The sequence below is a fragment of the Hesperophylax consimilis genome, chromosome 2 (genome assembly GCF_061612785.1).
Source record: "Hesperophylax consimilis isolate HC1 chromosome 2, BYU_Hcon_1.0, whole genome shotgun sequence".
In the NCBI taxonomy this organism is placed as follows: domain Eukaryota; kingdom Metazoa; phylum Arthropoda; class Insecta; order Trichoptera; family Limnephilidae; genus Hesperophylax; species Hesperophylax consimilis.
The window spans coordinates 40,403,499-40,430,871 of NC_142837.1; the positions used below are offsets into that span (position 1 = coordinate 40,403,499).

General features: G+C 33.3%; 1 protein-coding gene and 2 non-coding genes across 3 annotated transcripts in view; 2 read left to right on the forward strand and 1 right to left on the reverse strand.

The window, feature by feature from the left end:
• LOC149426019 (uncharacterized) overlaps nucleotides 1-26,720 on the reverse strand; it is a 283,598-nt gene extending 256,878 nt beyond the window's left edge. The window contains exon 1 of the mRNA XM_089642882.1: nucleotides 26,254-26,720. Within this exon, the coding sequence (XP_089499008.1) occupies nucleotides 26,254-26,464 (211 nt within the window). The 5' untranslated portion in view covers nucleotides 26,465-26,720. The remainder of the gene's footprint in view (nucleotides 1-26,253) is intronic.
• On the forward strand, nucleotides 11,191-11,309 carry LOC149426020 (5S ribosomal RNA). Its single transcript, XR_016304668.1, has one exon. It is a non-coding gene; the product is annotated as a 5S ribosomal RNA (ribosomal RNA).
• LOC149426021 (5S ribosomal RNA) lies at nucleotides 11,632-11,750 on the forward strand. Its single transcript, XR_016304693.1, has one exon. It is a non-coding gene; the product is annotated as a 5S ribosomal RNA (ribosomal RNA).
• Nucleotides 26,721-27,373: the final 653 nt, after the last annotated feature.

A 27,373-nucleotide genomic window follows, 5' to 3' on the forward strand; every position in this document is an offset into this window, starting at 1 on the left:
GACTGGATAAAATAAATAGTTCGAATTGTCACCACGTCTTGTGAAAAATGTCGCCAGTGTCCCAATCTAAACTAATATTTTAAGTGGAAATTTCTTTCTCCTGCACCAAAACTGCTTTTGTAGACATGTATAGTTTCAATTTTGAGAAATTCCTGCAATGTAGTTATTTATTTCTTAATTTATTAACGCCTTTTTAGTGGCTTTTACATATGAATAGTAAAATTTATCTATTAATACAGTACATATTTACTATACATAACTAAACTGTATCAGTTACAATCTTTTGTATTTTTTTGTGATAAATTGAAGATGTCCACTGACTGGTAAAATTATTTCCCTCCACAAGTATTCTGGGCAATGAGGAATACATATTGTAGTTAGGCCTAGAATTTCTGCACTGAAATAAATCCCAGCTCCTAGTATTACGAGGTGGAATCTGAAAGCTTATCAATGCAAGCAATTCCGGACTATCAAATGGGTCACTTAACACGGGTGGTTTTACAGAATTTGAACGATTCATCAAATTTCTAAGTTGATTTTCAAGTTCTATGATGGTTCTATCCAAGTTTTGTTATTATATCATTATTGGCCAGTTGTTTTACTAAATTTAGAATTTTATATAGACATACTAAGTCAGTGAAAATCCTTCTGTCGTACAATTTAAACATTTGAATTTTATTTAAAATAGTGTTGTTGTTCAACAAAATTGCTGGAATTCCCATTTTTAAACTACATGATGTTAAATGCTTGTATCAAATCGTTTATTTTTCAGATCAATTCGAGTCATGCAGATAGAAATTTGTTGCAATTGTGTTAAAGGCAGTCAAAAGTCTTTTATGAAAGCGCTATTTTATAGCGAGTTGGATGTCAAAATGTGAAAATCCGATTTTCAAAATGACATGTAAATTTTCTACGCTACGTGAAGGCGATACGTCGCTAAAATTGATAACATCACCGACTTTTCATACTTTCATAAATTGCTAACAAACAAGATTCTGAACATTTCGACACACGATTGTTGGATTAAGCTTCCTTAGCTTGAACAGAATAGAGTTGAATGGCATAAATTAATTAAATTAAATATAAAAAAATCAAACAAAACTTTTCTAGAATAAAACTTCGAAAAAAATTGTAAAACAAATCCGATGATTTTACTATTTTACTGTTGTTTCTAACAAGTATTGTTTTTATTTTTATGTGAGTACTGCACAAGAGTCCCAAATGCCCCCGTCCATATCCAAGGAGATATAGCTTTGTGTAATACTTACAAGTATGTGAGTTGTAAGTCTCTAACTTTAAGCCAAGTAAATGTATATGTCATTAAGTCACTAGTTATAGGCCTTAGTCGTAAGTAACTAGAAATAAGTCTTAGATGAACGTCACTAGTTTTAAGTCAGTGATTAAAAATCTTAATCGTAAGTTTTTAGTTATAAGTTTAAGATGTAAGTCACTAGTTAACTATGAATCCTAGTCGTAAGTCAACTTTATTAATTATTCAATAAATTATATTTATACAGAGCCCTTGAGGTGGTTTTATTTTAGAAAACGGCGCTACATAAATCAGCTATATATTATTAATATTTTTTAATATTTTAAAAAGAAAGACAAACATTCCCGGGTTACGAATAACCTGACAATATTTGAAAATCTCCTACTACCACCACAGTAAGCTGAAAATTTTGCTTGTGTTGTGATGGAGGACTTAGCCAGCCGAGGAATTGAACACACTACGCCCGAGTTGGACCCAAGCGCGATGTCAACTCGGCCACCGACCGGTCAAATCATTATAAACGTATTGTATATATTACGGCAAGTGTAAGAGAGACAGACCGCGTGATAAATGTTTTAGAACCAAAATGGTGTATCAGCACGTACCGAAAGACTTTAACCAGCGATTACCGAGCATATTTGGAGTAAAAAAGACAAATATTCTTTTGCTGTCTGATTACATTTAAAAACAAAAACAAAAAAATCCGTCACACGTCGCTACATGCTGGGTTCAAACCAGCACATCACGTGATACGCACGCCATCTCATTCCAGCACCACGGTACAGACGAGACAGAGCGTCATCACGTGACACGTTGCGACGTGTGGTAATGAGATCAGTGGCGACGTGTGATACCTTTTTTTTCCTTTTTTTTTCTAACTATTGGACAGCTAAATGACATCTTTATTTTTTACTCTAAATATGTTCTGGTTGAATGGTTCCGGGTGTTAATGTTATACACCGTACATTTATACATACTAGTACATGTTATGTGGGTAATACGAAAATTTCACGATATTCTAAACTCATACTTGTATTAAAACATCCATATGTGTAAATTGTTGGGTATCGTGCCTGTTTTATGTACTAAAGTTACTGGGATAAAAATTGAGCATAATATTGCTATCTGTCGTGTTAGAATGACAAGTAAATTACTCGTCGGCACTTTTTTAGATTGAATGTTCCCAAAATGCCTACTACAATGACCAAGAGATGTCATTATATGTTAAGTATTATGAGTTTCAAACCGTTTTGCTTATTCCAATGACCCAAAGATGTCGTTTTGCTTTTATTAAAATATAATCATTGTAACCGTCTGGGTTCGAAGTATGTCAATGGAACGGCCTTTTGCGGAATCCGTTAGTTGAAATTTGCCAATTTTACGCATTGATGGTTATCATTAAAAAACGCAATCATTTCTGCGCAGTCAAAGCTTATTGAAGCAAAAATGACTAATTTAATTGGTAAAGCTTGCAGCGGAATTGCTTTAAATTAAAATATTTGGGCAATTTGAAATAATACTTCTAATTATTATCATCCGACTTCTCTATTTTTCTAAATGTTTTTCTCGTTGAATAATTCATAATTATACACAAAGCTTTTAAAGCATGAAATAATGTTAAACTGATAAACTAAATAAGAATCAAATTTGTAAAACAATAACAGTAACATAAAATAAAATAGAAACTAAAACAATAATACATATAAGACAAATCGCTAAAACTATATTACCTACGCTGCTATTATTTGTAGGATTCAACAAAGTGCTGGTATTGATTATGCTTAGTTGATTTGTTGCCATATCTTGCATTATTAGTGAGTGTGTCTGATGGTTGGTTGTGTATGTATTGCAGAAGAATGTTAAATTTTTTGTTGTGTTATTGTCGTATTTATAGTTGAGATATCATTTTTGTAATTATGTTTAATTATGAAAGACTAAAGTTAAACTCAAATAACACGGCTTAAGATAATTTTAACGTTGAGAAGTAAATATAAGCCTTTTTATAACATTCATAGAAGCTACCTTACAGTTTATGTATATTGTTTAACTAGGATCAATGGTTTCAAACGATTAAGTCTAAAAATTTTAAAGAATCTACAACAGGATTGATACTCGTAAGTCGATGTGTCACTGGACCTAACACAAGTTTTACGGTGTTTTTCTAATTCTCTTATTTAAACCAAAATATGAATCTACGTTATTAAAGTAGGTTCTTAGTTTGGGTTAAATTTAAAAAAAACTACCCGAAAAAAATATTTTAATATTATTACGTCAAAAATAGAGTGAAGAAGACGTCAAATTATCCGTTTTTTTAAATACATCTATTTGAATTTCACATTGGTTTTCGTGAAAGAATGCAAATCCTGTAAGTGAATGAATTCAAATCTTGTAAGAGAATGAATTCAAATCTTGGAAGAGAATGAATTCAAATCTTGGAAGAGAATGAATTCAAATCTTGGAAGAGAATGAATTCAAATCTTGGAAGAGAATGAATTAAAATCTTGGAAGAGAATGAATGCATATCTTGGAAGTGAATGAATGCAAATCTTGAAATTCGTGGAAATTTACCCACTTTCCGATATCTAATCGAGCTGAAACTCGGTAGATAAACTTGATGTCGATGACAATCCATTCTATAAACGTTTGGTGGCAATCACGCATACACACTCGGACATAGACACATTTATCTGAAATTAATGATATTACAGCAGTTAATAGGCGCAATAAATTCGGTCTTATACAATTGGGATGATTTTTTACAAAATAGCTAATAAAATGCATTATTTTCCATTTCTGAAAACTGAAATACTTATCTTACTCATTATTATCTTACTGCTACAAAGTGTTTTAAAATAAAACCTGCGTATATTAAGCGCGTCTCTTTTTTCTGTATACTCGTATTAACCAAATAATCTAATTCCTGGCAATGACGACAAAAAATATGAATATTTTTGTAATTTTAATTACTTTTTGATACTCGCTTTAAATTGGTGTTTTTAAGAAGATACGGTTCGATAGCTTCGTAATTCTGTGATGTTTAAAAAAAACAAATAATTAAATTATATATACATGTATATATATCATCTAATATGCATCTTCTCGATTCTTAATGGTGGTATTTTATCAGGACGATACTGAGAGTATCTACAATTATCAAACATAGTTAAACATTTTCTAATATCTACTACCTTTGTCTTGATTTTAATTAACCTTACCTAACCTAACTTTTCCCTTTAGGTAACTAGGACAACGTAGAAATATATACCAAAAATTACTACTAAAAACTAGTAGTTGTGATCCAAAAAATATTATTTTATTTTATTTGTAATCAAAACCAAAATTCCCTCTAAATTTATTCTCTATTTTTAAGTATGTACTTAAATAATTACCTACTCGATCAATAAATACGACGATTTCATTTTGAAAAAAAAATTTAACCCGTAGTGTGCCGACGTAAAATTTTCGCTGTGCTCCAGCTGATTCTATTTTCGTAATAACTCACTGTACTATATCTTTTGAAAACAACACATCGTGTTAATAACGCGGTATTACTTCGTCCAATAAGCAATTACATATTATTGTATGATAATACGTATATATTAGGCACGTACTAATGCCAAGAAGCAATGTGTATTGGATGAATATGAATTAAAAAAATATATCGTAATGTTTTCGGTCGAAGCGTTGGTTTCGCTTATTGTGGTTAAAAAGATAGAATTTTATTGCAAATGCAAACAATTCAATCACGATAAAAAACAAATATTATCTTCGCGAATTATCTTGGCATCTTTAATAAAATGTTTTTATCTTTTCGGTATTTTTATCGGCTTTGAGGAAAACTGGAGATAAAATGGTATTGCAAATAACTCACGTCACTTTATCAATAACAGAAAAACAGAGCACACAAGGCCACGTAGGTATTTCAATTACTTGAGTTTTGGTAAATGAACTTAGGGAATCAACTCACTAAATGAACTTAGGGAATCAACCCACTAAATGAACTTAGGGAATAATTCACTAAATGAACTTAGGGAATCAACTCATTTAATGAACATAAGGAATCAACTCACTAAATGAACTTACGGAATCAACTCACTAAATGAAATTAGGGAATCAACTCACTAAATGAACTTAGGAAATCAACCCACTAAATGAACTTAGGGAATAATTCACTAAATGAACTTAGGGAATCAACTCATTTAATGAACATAAGGAATCAACTCACTAAACGAACTTACGGAACCAACTCACTAAATGAACTTAGGGAATCAACTCACTAAATGAACTTAGGGAATCAACTCACTAAATGAAAGGTGACTAAATTGATATTTTGCTAAAATTCATTTTAATTGTAAGAAAAGAACTTAACTGAAGAACTTGTTTTATTTATTTACACTTTACCTCCACACGGGAGAAGGCCCTAAGAAAAATAATTACCTTCAGTGCTTGTCATCTTCGGGAATGCTGTGTGAAGGGTATTTATGAGGGGAGGAAGACGTGAACATGGGTCTTGCAGAGACACATGTTGTGGGACGGAGGAAACACAGAGGCCGGCAAATCGTTCCACAGCCGAGTTGTTAACAAATGTCAAAAATGAAAGTTGTGCGTCTTACTAAAAATATTAAACGGTGAGCTCTACGGTCATGAAATTTGTCACATTTTTGAACTTACATAAGTACAAAGTAGAATATCTGAAAGTGTATTTTACTAAAAAATATCGAACGGTGAGCTCTGCGGTGATGACAGTTGTACGTTTTTTGTCATTTGAAATATATGCAAATACTTCTATTTTTGAGACCGATAATTCGTGGTGGAATTCCATTATAATATATTATAATAAAACAAATAAAAAACTTTATTCCACTTAATTTTATTTTGACCGTAACCGGTTTCAGCTCGTCAAAGCCATCTTCAGACTGGTACACAAAATTCTTAGTCTACGGTTTATATACACAACATATGGGGGAGGGGGGAGAGGGGTAGTTTATAGGGTTTTAATCAATTTTATTTGTTACTAAGTCGTTTAAGATTGTGGAATTTCTAAATATTTGGTAATTCCAGTAAGCTAATTACCTTGGGTTTGTAGCTCATTTCAATATTTATTAGGGAAAAAACCTCACAGGTAATATGCATTGTTAATGACCTAATTTTATTGTCAAATCATTATTTATGATGGGATTATATTTGCTTTTTGAAAAGATACATGTTTACATTTGAGAAATTATTATAGAAATTAAGAAAGTAGGGACTTAAGTGTTTACACCCTGCGCAAACCCTTGCATCAGTAATTTTATAAAAAATGAAATAAAATAATTTTTGTTTTAAAACCACGAGTTTTTAATAATTTTTGAACAGACCGGTTCAAAAATTATTAAAAACTCGTGGTTTTAAAACAAAAATTATTTTATTTCATTTTAAATATGTCGAACCACAAAGTGATTGCTTTCTACAATAATAGTAATTTTATAATTACTGATACTTCATGACGATATAATTTTAAAAAAATATATCATTACTGGTACGTCATGACGATATCATTTAAAGAATTTTATAATTACTGGTACTTCATGACGATATAATTTTAAAAAAATCATAATTACTGATACTTTATGGCGATATAATTTAAGGAATTTTATAATTACTTGTACTTTATGACGATATAATATAAAGATTTTATAATTAATGGTACTTTATGACGATATATTTTGAAGAATTTTATAATTACTGGTACTTTATGATGATATCATTTAAAGAATTTACGTTTTGTATGCTCGGCTTGAATGTGACTTTATGATTGCTAAATATTTATTCAAAAAAAATATTTAGTCAAAACAATTGTCAATAAAGTCGACGGCTACCTATCTTGTTTGTTGAAAAACACTAATACTATGAGAGTATAATTTGGCAAATTTACCAAACCCACGTAAAAGGCAATTCATTTAATCGCTGCATCTTTATGACTAACAGAATAGATATTTTTGTCTTGATGTTGTGCACTTATTCAAACAGAATTCGCATCTCAAGGCCTAACTAATTACCGTTTTATTCAATTACCTACCTGCTTAGGAGAAGTTCAAACAGTTCAAGCCATTACACTGAACACATATATTATTATTTTTATTCTATAGAACACATGTTATGTTTTCATACTTGTTAGGCTTGCGTTCAAAAAGAAGAAGAAGATTAATGAAGACGGTTTGAAAGGGGATATGTATAATACATGCATATTTTATTAATAGAAAGTAGAGAAATGTTGTATTTAAAAAAAAATATTTTTGGGCACTTAGATTGCTAACGCTGGCTAAACCTTATGATATATATCAAAATAATGTACTTATTACGGAATTGTATATCTTAAAAAGGCCTACAGAAAAGTGCAGGTTGGTATATTTCTATCTCTTAAGGATAACCACCAGCAACGCCAGGTAATAGGCGTAAGTGACAAAAATATTTCATAAAACACGACTTATTTAAAATACAGTAAAAATCTCATCTGAGTTAAATGGCATTTAAAAAAAACACTGTTATTTTCTTTGTACCCCGTTTTTATGATTTTCGAAGCATTCTTCAGAGAGGAACTCTCTTCCTTCCTCCGTGATACCTGACGATTTTTGTCTATCAAGAGATTTTAATTAAATTAATTTTCAACTCGGAATAAATAACACATATTTTTAAGGAGCATAAAATGTTTAAGGGAAGTGTGTTGGATATGTATGATTATGTTGGATGTTATTTAAAGAAGTGAGGATTGCATTCCACAATGGCATGTTGATACCAACCCTGATGTACGTCAGTGAGGATTAAAACTGGCGGAAGAAGGATAGTAGTAGTAAGCTGAATGCTTTAGAAGTGAGATCCCTGAGGCGTATGTGCGGCTCAACCGTATTTGACCGTGTTACAAGTGTGGAGATCCGGAAAGAAAGGCTGGTCAAGAAGATTAAGAAAGAGCGCCCAGATGATTTTGAGTGATTTAGAGTGTATGGAGAATATACGATGCGAAGTAAATGAAAGAAAATTTAGGGGATCCCTAAAGAAGATTTGGCACGACCAAGTGAATCAAATACTTGAATCGGATCGTATCGAGAGTCAAAAGTAACGCAAGGGTATTGCCCGAATTACATCTGGCCGAGATAGTGCATTCGGCTGAGTGCTCGGATGATGTGGTCGCTACAATCAGTACTAGTCCTAGTAGCGAGCGAGTGATTCCGGCAAAAAGTGGATAGAAACAAAACCTGACTAAAAAAGCGGATGACTCGGCCGAGCACACGACAGGTGTAATTTGACCGTATGTATGAGAATAAGCAGAGACCCACAAGAGAAATGGTGTAAAAATGTCACTGACTGGTATCCCAGAGATGGCAAGAGAAGTAGAGGACGTCAACACATGAGATGGGAAGACGACCTAAAACTCACGGCTGGACATCAATGGAGAAGAGTAGCGCGTGACAGGTTCCAATGGAAATTGTTAGAGGAGGCCTATGCCAAGAGGCAAACTGAGTTTCGGGATATATTATAACAAACAAAACATTTCTAATATTAATATACCTAATAGAAGTTCAGAATAAAAGGCTTATTATATTATGAGAATAAGCATGAATGTGAATGAAGCAGGAAGGAATGCGTGCCAAGACAGCTGAGTTGCGGTATATTCTCTCCGACTAAATAGCGTAAAGGTTAGTTGATTACCTGTTAATATCTGATTTTGTGAATATTTGAACGCACCCAAAAAGCAAAGCCCTAATGAAATATTTTCATGTAGGCTTTGTTTGTTTTATTTTTATGAAACATAAGCTAATATCATAATAATGATGGGAGTGATTATTCCCCTACGGTCTGTGATTATCTATTTTTTTATCTTTTCATTAGCAGAGTGGTCTAGAAAGAATATATTGACCTTTTATGAAATTATATGCAAAATTTCAGGTGCGCTCGTTTTGAGAATCGTTTTAATTAAATAGTAGATGATTCATATACAATTGATAATCCGCGGGAAGATTGATGGAAGACAAAGCATGAGAAGAATTTGTACTTCGTGGCTTCGAAATAGCGATCTAGTATCCATAGTGTCCAGGGCATATCGCCTTCTTTAATTTTTGTATCGATTCACTATACCATTCCAAAACCCAATGTCTCTCAAATACTTATACAGTATGTTCATCCCTAAGTTGTGGAATTATTGAGTCCGGTTCTGTAGGTTTAATTTTAAGAAATTCACAAAATGAGAATCGATCAGTTCAACAAACAGACTAACTTAATCATTATCATAGAACCCGATTGTCTACGAGAAACGCCTAGAAAATTTCGAATTAGAAACATTAAGGATGGCTTGTTTCACATAATTTCAACAAATCATCAAATTTCAACGTTCATTTTCGAGTTCTGTGAAAGTCCTATTCAACTTCTGTTATAATATCATTATATGATAGTTGCTTGAAAAAACTGAAATAATAACATAACTTGAAAAAATCTTTCACAGAAATTGAAAATTAACTTTTTAATTTGTAGAATTGTTCAAATTCTCCGAAAAAAACCGTCCTAAATGAACATTGGGACAAAAATTACAATATAGAGTCTTCCGTCTTGACTACAATCAAAATCAATATCAATCACCGTTTACTAAGAATCCCCGAAACTTTCCATATTCCTTTCCAAAAACAAACGTAACCTTCTCCCAAACTCTTGTGCAAATGTGTCGACCATATTTTAACAACCACCACGATTGCAAGATTTCGGAAATATTTATCGATAGCCCCCAGCACTTTCAAATTTCTAGAATCTATTGTTTTCACTTGACTTAACTCAACCCAAACTTAATTGTCACTTAATTTTGTTGTTTTACATACTTATTAGACGGTTGGAATTTTTTTATATTAAACCTATGTCTATTATGTACCTACATTATAAATTAAATAAATTTAAAAATCTTTTTGAAAGAAGTCTGCAGTTGTTCCAGGCTGTAGCCTACATGTTCGATATTGTCCTGATGATATTCAACCTCCGATAGGAGAGGGAACCAGAATGATGAGAATTACATTTTGTTTCTAATCTTCTAAATATAAATGGATCGCATACTTCATGGCTTCGGATAACTTTAAATATGCGAAGGAATGGAAATGAAGCTTACTCTTAGTTTGTCATAATAATGCTAGCAATGTTTTGATAATTTAACAGAACAATAGTACTGTAATGTATTGATTCAATCTTTTTAATACTATACTGCCAATGAATAACATCGATTGTTTTAAGAACGTTTCTTTTTACGGGTTTCAAAGATTTACAAGAACAATCCGATGGCAACCTATGATATATTTTTTTTGAGCTCTCGTTTTGGAGTAATTCGAGTCCGATGTTTGAAATTATCAGTTTATCATATGTCGTTACTATCAGCTCTATAGTTGTTTATTTGTGGGTTGTTATGCGGTGTTGCGCTCCCTCCTTCTTAAGCCAATGTTTCTGACAGCATTACAGTGTCCATCATCAGGGCAGATGTATAAACCATATTGCCAGCTCCAATCCTCTACGAGCTGGTATTACAGTATAATTAAAAAAAAAAAATGGGTGTGTCAAGCCTACGCAAGACAGAAGTGAAACTTCTAGTATTCTTCTCTCTCTCTCTTTTCATTTCATTCTCTCTTTTTTTCTGTCTATTGACATATTTATAAGTAGCATGTGATAAAAAAAATTAAAAGTTATAAAAAAAGAAAAAAAAAATTAGTTAAAGCGGGGATCGAACCTCGGTTCTTCACGACCACAGTCGTGCGCTCTGCCTGTAGACAGCGAAGATGAGTTAGGAGAGTGAGTTAAACTAGGTATATAATATTTACACCTTGCTAATGTTTTCAGTATTATTAGGGCTTTTTTATACTAATTTTCATATATTTATTGGCAGGTAGAGTAGAAATTAATATTGTTTAGCGTTTGCCAACGACCATACCATGTTGAACACACCGGTTCTCGTCCGATCACCGAAGTTAAGCAACATTGGGCGCGGTCAGTACTTGGATGGGTGACCGCTTGGGAACACCGCGTGCCGTTGGCCTATTTTTTATTTTAATTTCATGTTTTTTTTATTTTTTTATCATTACTATAATTAATAATATCATAAAATTCTTTAACTTTTCAAGTATGCTACAGGCCTAAAATATTACTTAGTGGATTGATATTATGGTCAACCATTGAAAAAAAAAATTCCTACAAACTTATTAATGTAATTACGATCTTTTTCAAGCGCGTATGTAATGATTATTTTTATCAACCTCGCACACACCTTGCTAATTTTTTCAATATTATTAGGGCTTTTTTATACTAATTTTCATATATTTATTGGCAGGTAGAATAGAAATTAATATTGTTTAACTTTTGCCAACGACCATACCATTTTGAACACACCGGTTCTCGTCCGATCACCGAAGTTAAGCAACATTGGGCGCGGTCAGTACTTGGATGGGTGACCGCTTGGGAACACCGCGTGCCGTTGGCCCATTTTTTATTTTAATTTTATGTTTTTTTTCATTTTTTTATCGTTAACATCATAAAAAATTTTATATCATTCTTTAACTTTTCAATTATGCTACAGGCCTAAAATATTACTTAGTGGATTGATATTATGGTCAACCATTAAAAAAAAAAAATTCCTTAAAAACAAAAAAATAATATTCCATGGCCGAGAATCGAACTCGGATCAACTGCTTCGAAAGCAACTATGCTGACCATTACACCACCAACGCCAGTTGTCGAGATGAGCTAAGAAGCATTTATATTTTACTTCAAAACTTTTACTACATCAAATGAACTTTAATCGGTCCCGCATTTTCGTTTCGGTCATGAGTTGGTTTTACTCCTCGAAATTGCATGACGCGCGTAAAGAAGTTTCACTTCAATAGTTTTCTGCGTTTAGTTTTGGTGTAACCGTCAATTACCGAATACCAAGAACTATTGAGCTTATTAACTTCGTCGTCTTTATTGATATTAGAAGGATTTTTGTAAATTTCAATTGCCTCCGTAATTAGGGGTGCTCTATGCGTTTTGGACTTTCACAGACAGGAAGAAATCCAAAGTAAAAACCGGTTTTAATTAAATGCTCGGCAATTGCCGATTTGTCACGGTGGCCGAGTTTACATGCTCGAAAGTGTTGTGATATTCTTTTGGAAATCGTTCGTTCTGTCTGGCATACATAAACCTTTTCACATCCGGAAGCACACACTACAGTCTTCGTATAAATATCTACTAAATATACTAAATCGATATTAAAATCACTTTTATGAACTCAGAAACGTAGGTCAATAAATAATAAAACAGTTAGTTTCCGAGAGATTAACCGCAACCTCAGGTAAAATAATGAGATCTATAAAAGAGCGTTTGCTTTGTAAAACTTGTCACGATCTTATTCCCCGGTGAGTTTAAAAACAATTGCAGGCCCTGTAGACTTTGCACGTGCAGGCAACACTGCCTTCTATAGCCAATTAAAACTTATAAAGCTAATAATTCATTAAGACAATAAAAGATGTTTAAAAAATTCAATAAAAAAAAAAATCAAATTTCACAGTAAATGGATTATTCGGAATTTAAAAGAAGCATACATATAATATAGGTGTATTAATCTAATTGAATATGGATTTCTGTGTGTGCAATGGTTTGTTTTCGTTGAAAGAATGCCAGAAGACAAAACAGAGAATTTCTTTGTGTATAACAATATATATATATATATATATATTTTTTTTTTAAAAGAAAGACAAACATTCCCGGGTTACGAATAACCCAACAATGTTTGAAAATCTCCTACTACCACCACAGAAAGCCGAAAATGTTGCTTGTGTTGTGATGGAGGACTTAGCCAGCCGAGGAATCGAACACGCGACGCTCGGGTGAGACCCAAACGCTATGCCCACTCAACCACTGACCGGTCTGTGTATCCATATCCAGTACACATGTAATATAAACTACAAATTTTTATACACATTCAATGGTTCAAATTTCGGGTAAAGTGTGGCATTTAAATGCCCCTTGAATCCTTCAAAGCTACTGTTAAAAAAATCAACAATCTTTGAAACAACACATTTTACTGTGTCATAATTCGTGTCATTCAATGCCGAGCCAGCGCGTCCGTTCTGCAGCAGATCACGGTGCCGTCACTGTTTGTAGTTGTTCGGTACGAACAACTTATAGCGTTTCAGAAGGTATAAGATATCTATTAAATTATTAATAACTAGCTGTACCTCGCCATGCGTTGCCGTGGCACAGTCTGTCTGTACAGATAGAGAAACAATAGCGAGTGTTTGCTTTTACGTTCAACTTAAAAACTTGTTTTTGTAAAAAAAGAATACTTGTCCAACAGATGGCGCTGTTCTTCAAAAAGTCTTTTTTTACCTGTCACAGGTGGTGTCTATATAATATAGTTATACACACACGTATTGGCAAGCAACGTTGTGTCAAAATTTCAAAGCAATCGGCGAAGAACTTTCGGAGATTTAAGATTTTGAACAAACGAACATTTAAATTTTTAGCGAGCAAATCTTCTTTATCTTCTTGATGTATTAATCGAGGGGAATCTCCGTACATTCCCATTATTTACAGGTATCTAAGGATTTTTTTTAAATATGTTCTAATTTCTCAATATGTTTATGCTGGTATGGGGCCTATATAACTCAGGCGTATTAAATTTTTGACCCAATGCATTTATACGGTGACCGGATAAATCATCAAAATGATAATACATCACATCTTTAAAAAGTTATATAAAGTCATGGAAAGTGATGACACTAAAACTTTATTAACTGGGTTAAGTAGGTTAGGTTAGGTTAGGTAATGTTTAATTTTTTTGTTTGTCATCGTTTCTAATGACTTTATATCGCTTTTTAAAAGTGTGTTGAATTGTCACTGTGTTGAGTTATCATGGAACCAATTTATACATAGTCATCATCGTTTCGGGATTTAAAAAAAACTCCATGGGAAATGACAGAGGAAAACCACGGAAGAAGTGATATGAATAATACGTCAACAAATATTACAGATTTATAAAAAGTTTACTTCATTACTTCGCTACAAATTTTGGCGTCCCCTGTCAAATCCAGTAGATGCCTTGGTAGGTGATCACTGTAATAATAACATTCGGATGATTTGTATATTTGTGTAGCGCCATTTTTGTGAAAAATAATCTAAAGAGCGTTGTGTCTGTTATGACTGTTAGGTGTCTGGTTAATTCGACGCCCGGAGCGGACTGCTCCATTGCGCCAGTGTGGGGCCGGCCCTGACTAGACTAAAATGATGTTGCACATTGAATTACGTGTCGCAAGTCTCTGCTACGTCATCTTAATGTTGGTGAAATGATTTGGGGACGCCCAGGAAGACATAAAATTAATGTATTGTACTAGGGTATTTGGTTATTAAATTTTGATTTGTTTTTCTCCGTTATCAGATATGATCACAAAACATAGCTAAAACAGTAAGCCTACTTCTGATACATGAACTTGTGCTAGAGCAATACTAGAAGTATCTTCTACTCCGAAATGAATCGAAAAATGTTAATGAAAATTGTAGATTTAAAAAATATATCAATTTATTATTTCGATTTGCACTTCGCTAAAGTTGAGAAACAATTATTTACAAACCATCAACAACATCACAAAAATACTAATTTCGTTTGTCTGTGCGTTCTGCGTAACTCTGATTCAATAAACACAAATTGGCTTTGAATTTAAGTGTGATTTTCAAAGTTGGAACACTGCGCACATATTCGCTAGTTGTTTAATATTAATTAAATAACGTTATTATTGTCCGATATTCCGTCTCAAATATGAACCATAATACCGCTACATATTATGCAGGCGTTGGTACCAGCTTAACTTATAATAATTACCGTTTTAGTGCAGTCCACTTGCGGTATTTATTGTCGGATTGATACGCAATAACCGGCACGCTCGTATGCAAATATCTGTCTGGTAGAGTCGTCAATCTTGACTCATATGACTTGCGTCTGAGAGCTCTCTTTCCGATGCATGCGCTGTTAGTGAGAAAGAGTGAGAGATTATGATGGAGCTATCAGCGGTACGCCGGCATCGCGGCCATCTTGAAACAGTTTAACGACGTGCCTTGACTTCCGTATCCGGCTGAAGTGTTTTGACTCGATATTGCACCGGCTTAACACCTTGGTTTCTTTATGTAATCCTGGCAAATCCTGGTAACTCGTACCCACTTTTGCTGTCAACGAACTTCGGCCGTGGTTTTGATCTGAAATGCCTATTAAAATGAAGATCCTCAAATATGGTAATGGTTCATATTATATATATCACCTACAACCTATTTTCTAGGATTAACATTATTTATTTCAAAGAATTTATTTCGAAAACAGAAAATATTTTATTTTTCCCAATGAAATTTACATATTACGCAGGTATCGTATTTTTACATCAATATTTTAATTTAAAGTTGTAATTTAGGGGGTCGAGTTCTTATTAAAATATTTTTGTTAGTATTGTTGTTTTTTTTATTTAATATATTTTTTTTGTTTAAAATTTTTTCTTAGTTGTGTTTTGAGTTCGTTAAAGTTATTATCAATTTCTCATATTTTCTGATAGTTTGTTGAAGAATTTTATTTTTAGGTATCTGTAGTTCTGTTGACCCAATGTTTTTTACGTATCTGATTCAACAGCGTGTATTAATGACTGAGGTTTTTTTTGTAAATATCTTATTTGTAGTACTTATTTTGTACTCTTTTTATTAAATACATATATTGAACTCCGTCGTGCAACTGAACTCCTTGTGATAACTTGTATACACTTTTTAGTGTGCTTACAACAATGTATACGCGTAAAAGCCTTCAAGGCGTAAACATATACATAAATAACTACCTTTTTGTAAAGTTGAGTAGTATAGAAAAATAGTAGGTAATTAATCTTCTAATTGATTATATTACGAAATGGGGCAAAAATATACTTTATAATTGGCATACTTTGAATTTGGTGCCATTTCGTTAGCAATTAAAAAAATCGGTTCTGTTTTCACGGAAAGTTTATTTGAATGTGTAAAATTGATGAAATTAAGTTTAAAAAATGTTTAAAAATCAGTTAAATGACCACCTCCTGAGTTGATGCAAATTTGTGCTTGTTTTATTTCATTTTGAATTGTTGCTCGCAAAACATCTGGCTCCAAATTAGTGATTTCTTCTTTAATATTGGTTTTCAATCTTGCAAGGTTTGTAGTTTGTTGCGGTAATCGCGAAATTTCAAAAAGCGCCAAAGGAAGAAGTCTGGCGCCGTCCGATGTAAAAAATTTCAAAGCACAATGACATTTGACGCCATTTGCAAAAATTATAGTACATTCACATTATGACATCACTTTTGATCTATCTCGTATAATTAAAGAAATATTTATTACAATTTTCGAGGTAAAGTCGCAGAAATTATAATACGCATTTTAATGAGTGCAAAATATTTTTTCGGCGTATAATATAAGCCGACGTAGCTCAATGGTCTCAGAGCACCTGACCGGACATCAGAAGGCACGGGTTCAATTCCCGTCGGCGGCATTTATTTTTACTCGGGAGATATTTTCAATTTGTATGGATATTTCAAGCCACTAATTATTTCTTATAATAATTTGTTATCCTTTGTGCTATGCATAAAAAAAGTCTTATAAACATTAGTTTATCATAAAAAAATAATAGTATAATATCATGATTATTTGTTATTGTATCTAATATTTTTTAATCTTCCCTATACAAGTTTCGTTTTTTTTTGTTTGATAGCTTTAGTTAGTAGTAGATAGAATTATTTAGAGAGGTCTTTAATCGCCAGAGATATAATATCGTTATCGCATTACGTATAATCAAATACACTTTATAAACATATATATACCATTTGTTTGAACACCATTTCATTGAATGTATCATGAACCAACCGGTTTCGGATCTTCCTTAACCTTCATCAAGGTTATATTTATAAATAAGTATATACCAGCTAACTTAAAAACAGAATTATAGTCAACATTAAACATATTTTTTTCAATTGAGAGCAATATTCCATCTTTTTGGAAAAAATCGCATTAATAATAATTGGATAATTTGTACAGCAACTGTTTTGTAAAAAAAAAACGCCTCAAGGGGACTTACGATTATCTTAAACATTTTTGAAATAATTTGAATTTTTCAAAAACATTAGTATATTGCTGTCAATCGAAAAAATATTTTTATTTTTTGCTGTAATAAGTTCTATTTTTAATATAGAATGTATATACAACCATGATGATAGTTCAGACTGAACCGAAACCGGTTGATTTATATATTCAATGGTGGTGTTCAAACACAAAATAATTTTATTCAAATATAATGATGTCTTCAATTATAATTACCGCAAAGCGATTGCTTCGTATAAAAAATTGTTTTCATCAAAAAAATCATAGTATCATACGTTTATCTTGAAAATGGTGTACATTTACATGTTTTACGGCAACAACAGTGGACTCCAAAAGAAATCATAAGACAAGACCAGTGTCGGCTCGTGACTTTTGGGTGTAATAGAGTGCTAATATTACAAAAAAATATTAATATAAATGACATTATGGTTGTTGTAGCTGAAAAAGATTTTTTATTTTTTTTCGAAATTTAATTTGTTGTATGAAGATTTTCAGGAAATCCGTGCGGCGCACAGACGAACTGAAATTTCCTGAAAATCTTCATAAAAAAAAATCAGTTACAACAACATTAATAATGCCATTTTTTGTAATATTAGCACTCTAGTACATCAAAAAGTCACGAGCCGCCACTGCTGACAAGACTCTTAGCTTATTGTATTATGCAAGCCACTGATTGATTGACATTGCATAACCTTGATTATTAGTATAGGGTTTTCCAATAAGAGGTGTTATTTTGAATAGCCCGCTATTTCAGTAGATTTTACTTTTGAAGCTGTCATTTTTTGACATTTGACAAGTATAAACTACGTCATTATTAAAAATGGAACGATACATGCTTCAACAACGTATTGAAATTATCTAAATTCCCTTGAGTGAATCAAATGCAAATCATCTTGAGTGATGAGGCCATTTCCACCACGGTGGCTTCGTCAACAAGCAAAATTGTCGCATTTGGGGCTCGGAAAACTCAAGAGCTATTGTTGAAAAACCTCTTTTTCCTCAATATGTGACTGTTTGGTGCGGTTTATGGTCCGGAGGAGTCATTTGACCTTACTTTTTTGAAAATGAGGCTGGAGCAACAGTTACGGTGAATAGATTGCGCTATCGAGAGATGATTTATGGTTTATTATGGCTGTAATTGGATGGTATTGATCTGGACAAAGTTTACTTTCAACAAAACGGCGCTACGTGCCACACAAGCAACGAAACTATTGATCTTTTACGGAAAAAGTTTCTTTGAGTATCAAAATAACACCTCTTATTGGAAAACCCTGTACAGGTTGAATCAATTTGTGCTAAATATCCTAATACTAAACTACTTCTAGTTGGTGATTACAATCTGCCACATTATGATTGGTGTAATATGAATTCTGTCAATTCTTGTTCTAATGTTAATATTCGTGTTATTAGAGATATGGCACTGTTCTTAGGTCTAACACAGTGTAATAATGTTCTTAATATAGGAGGTCGTACGTTGGATTTGGCACTGTCAAATGTGTCTGACATCTGTGTTGTGAGAAGTACCGAAATTCTATTACCTGTCGATGTTTACCATCCACCACTAGAAATATGCATGTCTAATCTTAAACCAATTCCTATCGTAAAAAAGGTAGTAGAAACTCGAAATTTCAAAAAAGCTGACTATGTTAAAATTTCAAATTTCCTTAAACAGACTGACTGGTCATTCTTTGATAGCGACGATGATATTAATGTACACCTTAAAAAATTTTACTTCATCGTTAATTCTGCAATTGAACAATTTGTTCCTTTAACGACTTACAGAGAAACTCTATACCCAAAATGGTTCTCAAAAGACCTGATAGACTTAATTTACCTCAAAAAATTATCTCATAAGAGATTCAAACAAAGTCGCCTGGCCATCGATTATACTGCGTTTCAAAAATTGAGGGCAGAGTGCAATAAGCTCTCCGCAAAATGTTACAAAAATTACATTAGTGATGTCGAAGGCTCTATCATGGACGACTCAAATTTCTTTTGGAAATATGTTAAATCCCAAAAAGAAAATGGTACTTACATACCTAGTAGTGTGTCATTCGATTCTAAATTATCCCAAAATCTTCAGGAAACTGTTAATCTTTTTGCTGATTTTTTTAGCGGCGTTTACATTAATGCAAGTGAAGACAGCAATATTTCGTGCTTTGATTTGGTTGAAACTCTTGATATATCTGACTGTAATGTAACCATAGACGATATTATATCTAAGCTGAAGAGTCTTGATTCCCGAAAATCCGCAGGACCTGATAATGTTCCGCCCAGGTTTTTAGTAAATTGTATGCATACATTGTCATATCCTATTCATAAGTTATTTACAAAGTCACTCTCATCAGGTGTATTCCCGGACCTTTGGAAGTTTAGTCTTTTAACGCCCATTTTCAAAAAAGGTAATAAGAGCGAAGTAACAAATTATAGGCCAATATGTATGATGTCTACTTTACCCAAACTTTTTGAAAGCCTAGTACTAGATAAGTTGATATCCCGAATCAATCGAACCATCTCTCCCCTTCAACATGGATTCATTAAAGGTAGATCTACTCTTACCAATTTGATATTGTACACGAATGATATTGTTAATGCCCTTAATGCATCACATCAAACTGATTCCATATATACTGACTTCAGTAAGGCATTTGATAAAGTAAACCACAAAATATTATTACGTAAACTAAAATTGTTGGGATTAAGAGGGAGCATGTTGGAATGGTTTAAGAGTTATCTATTAGGAAGGTACTTAGCAGTCAAGATAGATTCGTTTACTTCTTATACATTTGCTGCCTCGAGCGGAGTACCACAGGGATCTCACTTGGGCCCAATATTATTTTGTTTGTTTATCAATGATATTGTTAATATTTTTACTAATGTTAAAGTCCTGTTATTTGCCGACGATCTGAAGATATACAGAATAATCAAAGACGATGACGATCGCGCAATTTTGCAGTTGAACCTTAATAAACTATGTGCGTGGTGTTCTGTCAATGATTTGCAACTAAATTTAGGTAAATGCCAGATTATCAGTTTTTACAAAGGCAAAAATCCACTTAATTTTTCCTATTTTATGAATGGTGCTAATCTTCTTCGTGTATCACAGATTCGTGATCTTGGTGTTATATTCCACGAGAGTCTACAGTTTAACGAACACATCGATGAAATAACAAGCGATGCGATGAGAATACTAGGTTTTATTTTGAGAATGGGAGCAAATTTTAAAAGTATGTCAACATTAAAACATCTGTATTGCTCGTTAGTACGAAGCAAATTAGAATACAATTCCACCGTATGGTCACCGTACTACAAGGTCCATTCTCAATCATTAGAATAGGTACAAAATAAATTCCTTCGGTACATTAATTTTAAAATGAAAATTCCAATCGAATTTATAAATTACAATAACTTGCTTGCTGAAACTAAACTTCTTAAATTATCTGATAGAAGAGTGCTAATTGATTTGCTATTTTTATTCAAAATTATTAAATCTTTAATTGACAGCCCTAATTTGTTGGAACTTATTTGCATTAATGTTCCTGCTAGGCAAACTCGCAGTAAAGATACTTTTAAATTTAACAAGAACCTCAACACTAATTATTCTATTTTTTCACCAATTCCTAGAATTCACAACCTTGCGAATAAATACTGTGAACTTATAGATATGTTTGGTTTTGACAATTTTGTGAGCTTTAAAAGGCAACTTATTTCGATTCTATCGGCTAATAATTAACTTTTATAGCTTTAATAATTTTATTACATCTTCTCCCATTCGAAACCTTTCAAGTAAATTATATCCATATTTGTTTGTTTTTTATTTGCTCTACTATACACTTATAATTGTATGCATATACCTACTAACTACTTTTTATACATAACACTATGTTCCATCTCAGATCTTATTATTTCTTATTCATGTCGATATTGCTAAATTCTATTAGTTTTTGCTTTTTACAGGTGCAACTCTTATTTTGTTATTTTTTTTTTTTTTTTTTTTTATTTTTTTTTTTTTTTTTTTTAAATCTCTGTTATAATGTTCTTTACCTCACGAGTAAGTTACACTCTAATTTATATTGGTTTATCGATTTGTTAAACTCACAATTAATACTGGGTTTAAACACACCCACTTACTTACTTTTTATGTTGAACTTTCTTTTACTTACTATTTCATGCTTGGGTATATTTTATATTGAATCCATCTTATTAGTGTTTTGCTAATTTGCACAAAATTTTATTATATGTGTTGCTTTCTTACAATTAACTCCATTTATCTTCTTATGTTCAATTATTGTAATCAATGTAAATGTATATTTTCATGTAAAAGCCCATTAGGGCGTAAATAAAATAATAAATAAATTACATTAATCTTTAAAAATAAATTATTCACAAATAGGGATTTCACTCAAATTTATGTAATTAATTTTTCACCTTATGTCATCCTGGTGAGAGTATCAGTAGATTGAGGATTGAACCACTAATGACTGGCAGTACATGGCCTTGAGAGATCAGCGCGAATAATTTACACACTTGACTTATTTTTATTCCGCGTTAATGAGTATGTGAAACCCGTATTTACATATTTTCAGATGTTGCGGACTGTTATACAGTAACAAGATTGATCCACAAATATCTAACAGCAATGGTTGTTAGTTATAACTTAAATATTCAGCCTCCCTATATTTAAATAATTTTACAAAATAATCTCCTTCAATGTTATGTGATCCTGATGTCCTGTCGCATGTAAATTTTCGCCAAGTATTCATTTTAATAATTGCTCAATTATAAAGAAGACCATTGATTTGATTATTTTGTTGTTTATTTATTTGAATTTAACTTTACTTTTCCGTATTGAATGAATGAAAAAAATTTAAGTGGAAATTAACCCACTTCCCAACATCCGATCGAGCTGAAACTCGGCAGATAAACTCGTAGCCGATGATCATGCATTCGTTTAGCGGTAATCATACAGGGTGTATTGGCACGTACCCGACAAACTTTAACCAGCTATTCCTTAGCATATTTGGAGTAAAAAATCTTATGTGCACTTTGCTGTCCGGTGGCGTTTTTTTTTAATAAAAAAAAAACTAAAAAAAACACTGTTTTATCCTTTGTCAAAGTTTGAAAACCCATCTGGAAATATTTTATTCGAATTCCGTTGAATAATGCACGCGTGTACCTATATTGGCGCACTTTTACAATCACAACGAAATGGCATGGTACCATTCGTCTCATTTTTAACTATTATTATTTAGTGTGTGCGAAAGAGCGAAGACGCTTTTCGACATACTTGCTTATAACAGCTGTTGAACACGAAAAGCAATGCCAATGACAGTGATGTAGTGTGGAAATTTTTAATTTTTTTGTTTTTAATTGAAAAAAATGCTACCGGACAGCAAAGTGCCCATAACATTTTTTACTCCAAATGTGCTAAGGAATAGCTGGTTAAAGTTTGTCGGGTTAGTGCCGATACACCCTGTATACACACGAAGACATACATGCATTTCTTTAAATTCGGATGATATTACAGCAACTAAAACGAACTAAATATCGGTCCTAATCGATCGGCATTTGAAAATGTCGTTAGAGTTTTCGACTCCAGTTCCTGGGTAGGAAGTTTCAATCCTCAGTCAAACCAATTTTTTTTAAATTATGGTGTAACGGAAGTAATGGAATTGCATACATACAACAGTAAAAGTATCGAAGTTAATTATATACCGGTATTGGTATCTATAATAATAATTGGTAGTATTACAGAGTATAAAATTAATATTGCCTTAACCGCAGTTGATAAACAAGTAGAACAATGATCTCCGAAAGTTTATAAATGAACAGAAAAGCCTATTTATCGATTTATTCTGATCAGTTTCATAATACAATGTTTGTTAGTGTGCAATCACCAAATTAGATAAATTAACGTTGGCAAAAGTAGATGTAATACAGGTTTTCCAATAAGAGGTATTATTTTGATATTCAATCGTAAAAGATCAATTGTTTCGTTGCTTGTGTGGCACGCAGCGCCGTCTTGTTGAAAATAAACGTTGTCCAAATCAATACCATCCAATTTTGGCCATAGAAAATCATTAATCATCTCTCGATAGCGCAATCCATTCACCGTAACTGTTGTTCCAGCCTCATTTTCGAAAAAGTAAGGTCCAATGACTCCGCCGGACCATACACCGCACCAAACAGTCACACGTTAAGGATAGAAAGACTTTTCAACAATAACTCTTGGGTTTTTCGAGCCCCAAATGCGACAATTTTGCTTGTTGATGAAGCCACCGAGGTGGAAATGGGTCTCATTACTCAAGATGATTTGCATTTGATTCACTCAAGTGAATTTTAATAATTTCAATGCGTTGTTGAAGCATGTATCGTTCCATTTTTATTAATGACATAGTTTCTACTTGTCAAATGTCAAAAAATGACAGCTTCAAAAGTAACATCTACCGAAATAGCGGGCTATTCAAAATAACACCACTTATTGAAAAACCCTGTATAATGTTTGTTAGTGTTCAATCACTGAATCAGATAAATTAACGTTTGCAAAAATAGATAATATAATATAATTCCCCTACCTATCAATCAATGTTTTTTTATGAAAATACTTTTTATCGAATGGAGCAATAAAATGCAATGCTTTTTGATAATGTCGTATTTCCACTAAATCGATAGCATTATCACAACACTTTGTGATATTCTCTGTATTCATATGGAGAAATAATGCTCTTATCAGATAATTTATGATTTTGTTTGAAGAAGATAATATCTACAAGCACCTAATAATATATTTAAATTGGACTGTTTTAAATAGGTACAACGCAGTGGCGTAGAATGAGTAAACGGAAGAATAAAATCATTTAATCGCTCTATTTTTTTTTTTTAATTTGCGCCGTAGTGGGAGAGATGGTTAGATATTTCCGTCACTCCTGAACATACTGACCCCCTAATTCCTACCCACACTAAATATTTTTTTCTCCCAGAACTTTTCCCCTTCCTTTCCCAAAAAGACACCCCACACAGCATCCCCAAAGATGTCATGGACGAGCTAATTAAATTGTAGTGCTAATTTAAAAAAATGTTATTATTTATGCTAAACTGTCAATGGTGTGAAGATAATGAAAAATAACTCAATGATACAATTTGAAAATTTCATTTTGTCAAAATTAATTAATGTTCGGGTTTTCATGCCGTTTGTGCTTTCTCATTTTTTTCCAAAAGTTTCGGATAGCGTTACAGTGTTCATCATCAGAGCAGAGATGGACTTTGTGACGCTCTACAAAACGTTAGCTAAATAAGGAGATACGATAGAACTCAATGTTGATTATTAGAAATTGATTTTGGAAAATATCAAAATGAATGGAATCATGCTTGGCTTGCATGGTGCAATAAATTTGGCGTTTTATTCTTCCAGCTTAGAATTGTGGGGTTGTTATGTATTCCTTCAGAAGCAGAGTTGCCGACGGCCGTGACTTGGTTGGGTATTGACGCTGTAAAAACCGCTCTAAAATACGTCAAAACCTAAAGTTTTCATAAATGACGCACATCACAAGAAAACGAGATTATAACGCAGTTTTCATTGGCAGAGCAATGCCTGTACCTGCTGAAAGAATGCTGAAAAACAGGAAAATATCATAAGATGTTTGGCGCTGTATCCTTTCCAAAGGAACCTACATGGATGATGTCATATGTTGGTTACATAATTTATAATGCAGGTGTTATTTTTAGGAGTTTACTTTGAGTCTAAATGACATATAACATTTTAGTGCCATTTAAACGGCTTCTATTAGCGCCACTGAAGTATTCGTCATTGCTGTTATTAGCGCATACAGCTGTACTCGTATTAAAAAAAACATAGTAAAGAGATACCAAACATTAACCGGAATTATAATATGACTAAGTAAGCGCCCGCCATTTAGGCAGTGCGTTTCTTTCAAATGATAAAATGCAAAAACGAATTGTTTATTTGCATTTCAAATTTTTACACAAAACGGGTGACATAACATGTTTTCCGTTTCGTTTCATAAATATTGATGAAAATTTAATTTCACAGTATTTGCAAACATCATAAAAATGATAATATTTTTTGTTTGTAAAACACTTGTGATGATTTCTTTACAAGCATTTAAGATCATTGAAGAAGAAGATAATACTAATATATCTAAACGAAACCTGAAACAGAACGAGACACAGTAAATTATAAGGTTCATGGTTTCAACTGGGATTTAAAAAAAAAAAAAAAAAAAAAAAAAAAAAAAAAAATCGTTTAGATTTGTTAGTTTTATCTTTTTCTTCAATGACACATTACATTGATCGGTAAAAACATGAAATGTTGTTCCAATAAAAATTGTATTTAAGATCAGAATTCAAAGTGAGAGGTTATACCTGAAATAGTTGACTAATAATAAAATATTGATTGTGTTCCTTGTTGAGGTTTCGAACCATTGAACTCGTTATCAGGTCACAGTAGACTCTCCGCTCTGCGCACAGACAGAACGTGCCGGCCGGCGCGCCGCCTTACAAAATACGTAACCTATAAGTACATGGATAATTTGTCTGACCTAAATCCGACTTTCTACGAACTTTTATCCTTGGTCATTAAACAAAGGATTATATCACATCAATATGGTAAGGCATATAAAAGGCTTTATGTCTAAAAAATAAGATGAACACAGTAGACGTTATTTTCTGAAAATAAGATATTTATGTCGATTAATTTGATTTGATCAATTTCTCTCCCCATTTCATCGTAACATCAGTATGGGATAATTGTCACGACGTATTTTCGAGACGTAAAATGTTGTATAACTTTTTTTCTCGTAAAAAAATAACACAATGAAATAAATGTATGTATTTACCTTTAGCAAGTCGTTGCAGGATGAGTTCCTTGTGTTCCTGGGAGTAGGGCTCCCCGATGATGATAAGCAGGTAGCAACCGGTGAGCGGACTAGGCGGGGGCACCCCTAGACTCAGCTCGCCGCCCAGCGACACAGAACGGTCATCGTCTTTCGCGGAGGAGCCGGCCTTCTCGGGCTGGCTCTCCTCGAGGTTTCCCGTGGAAACCTCCATGACTAGGCGATACTAGGCTGGACAAGTAACGAGAAAGGGTCGGAGGAGGACTTTGGACGTCCCCTCACCTCCCGCGGGGTGAGGGCGGGCCCCCGGCGACGGAGCGAACCCGCAGTCCAAGCGGGTTAACCTTATCTCTTATGCTACCTTGGTAGCCGGTATAGCCTGAAAATCACTTGAAATTAGAAGGGAGGTTGGGTATTCGCGGCTGGAAGACAAGAACCGGTACTAGCGAAGAGTGGTGTGTTCGCGGCGCGTGCTCTTCCACGAATGACAGCTGTGGCTGCCGAGCCGGCTGGAGCGCGCCGCCTCCCCCCTCGCCCCGCACCCTCCCGCGCTGCGGCACCCGCCGCCCGCCGTCCGCCGCACTCCGCCCGCTTGCTTCCCTGGTACCCCACTCCGCCTTCTAGCGACGCCAAGCTGATTTCCCCTCAAGCAACCCCGGCACCTAACAACAAAATATCCATCAAACTATAAATTATTTTATATTTACACCTCCCTTGGTTCATTCTTTTTTATGCGGCGGCCCAATTCAGTCGATATCCAAAAGGCCGCTGGAGAGGTGTGTTTGTGTGCAAACACACCTCTGCGCCTGTATGCGATCCTGTAGGAGTTTCCGGTAATGGCCAATTTACTCGCGGGACGACGGACGAAAATTGCAAAGCGAACAGCCAAAGGAAGCCCTTTAAAATTAGAAGTCAAAGGACAACATTTGAGGTTAACCAAAATATTGAAACAACCCTACTTAAGTCATTCAGCCGTGGAGTAAGTTAAACCACATTTAAGACGGTCCTGGATTATGAAATAATAATGTAATTAATGTTCATTTGTGTTGTTGCATGATCGTGAGCAGAATTGTGTTCTTTAATTTTCATCGAATAATGTATTCATATCGTAGCTAATTCTCAT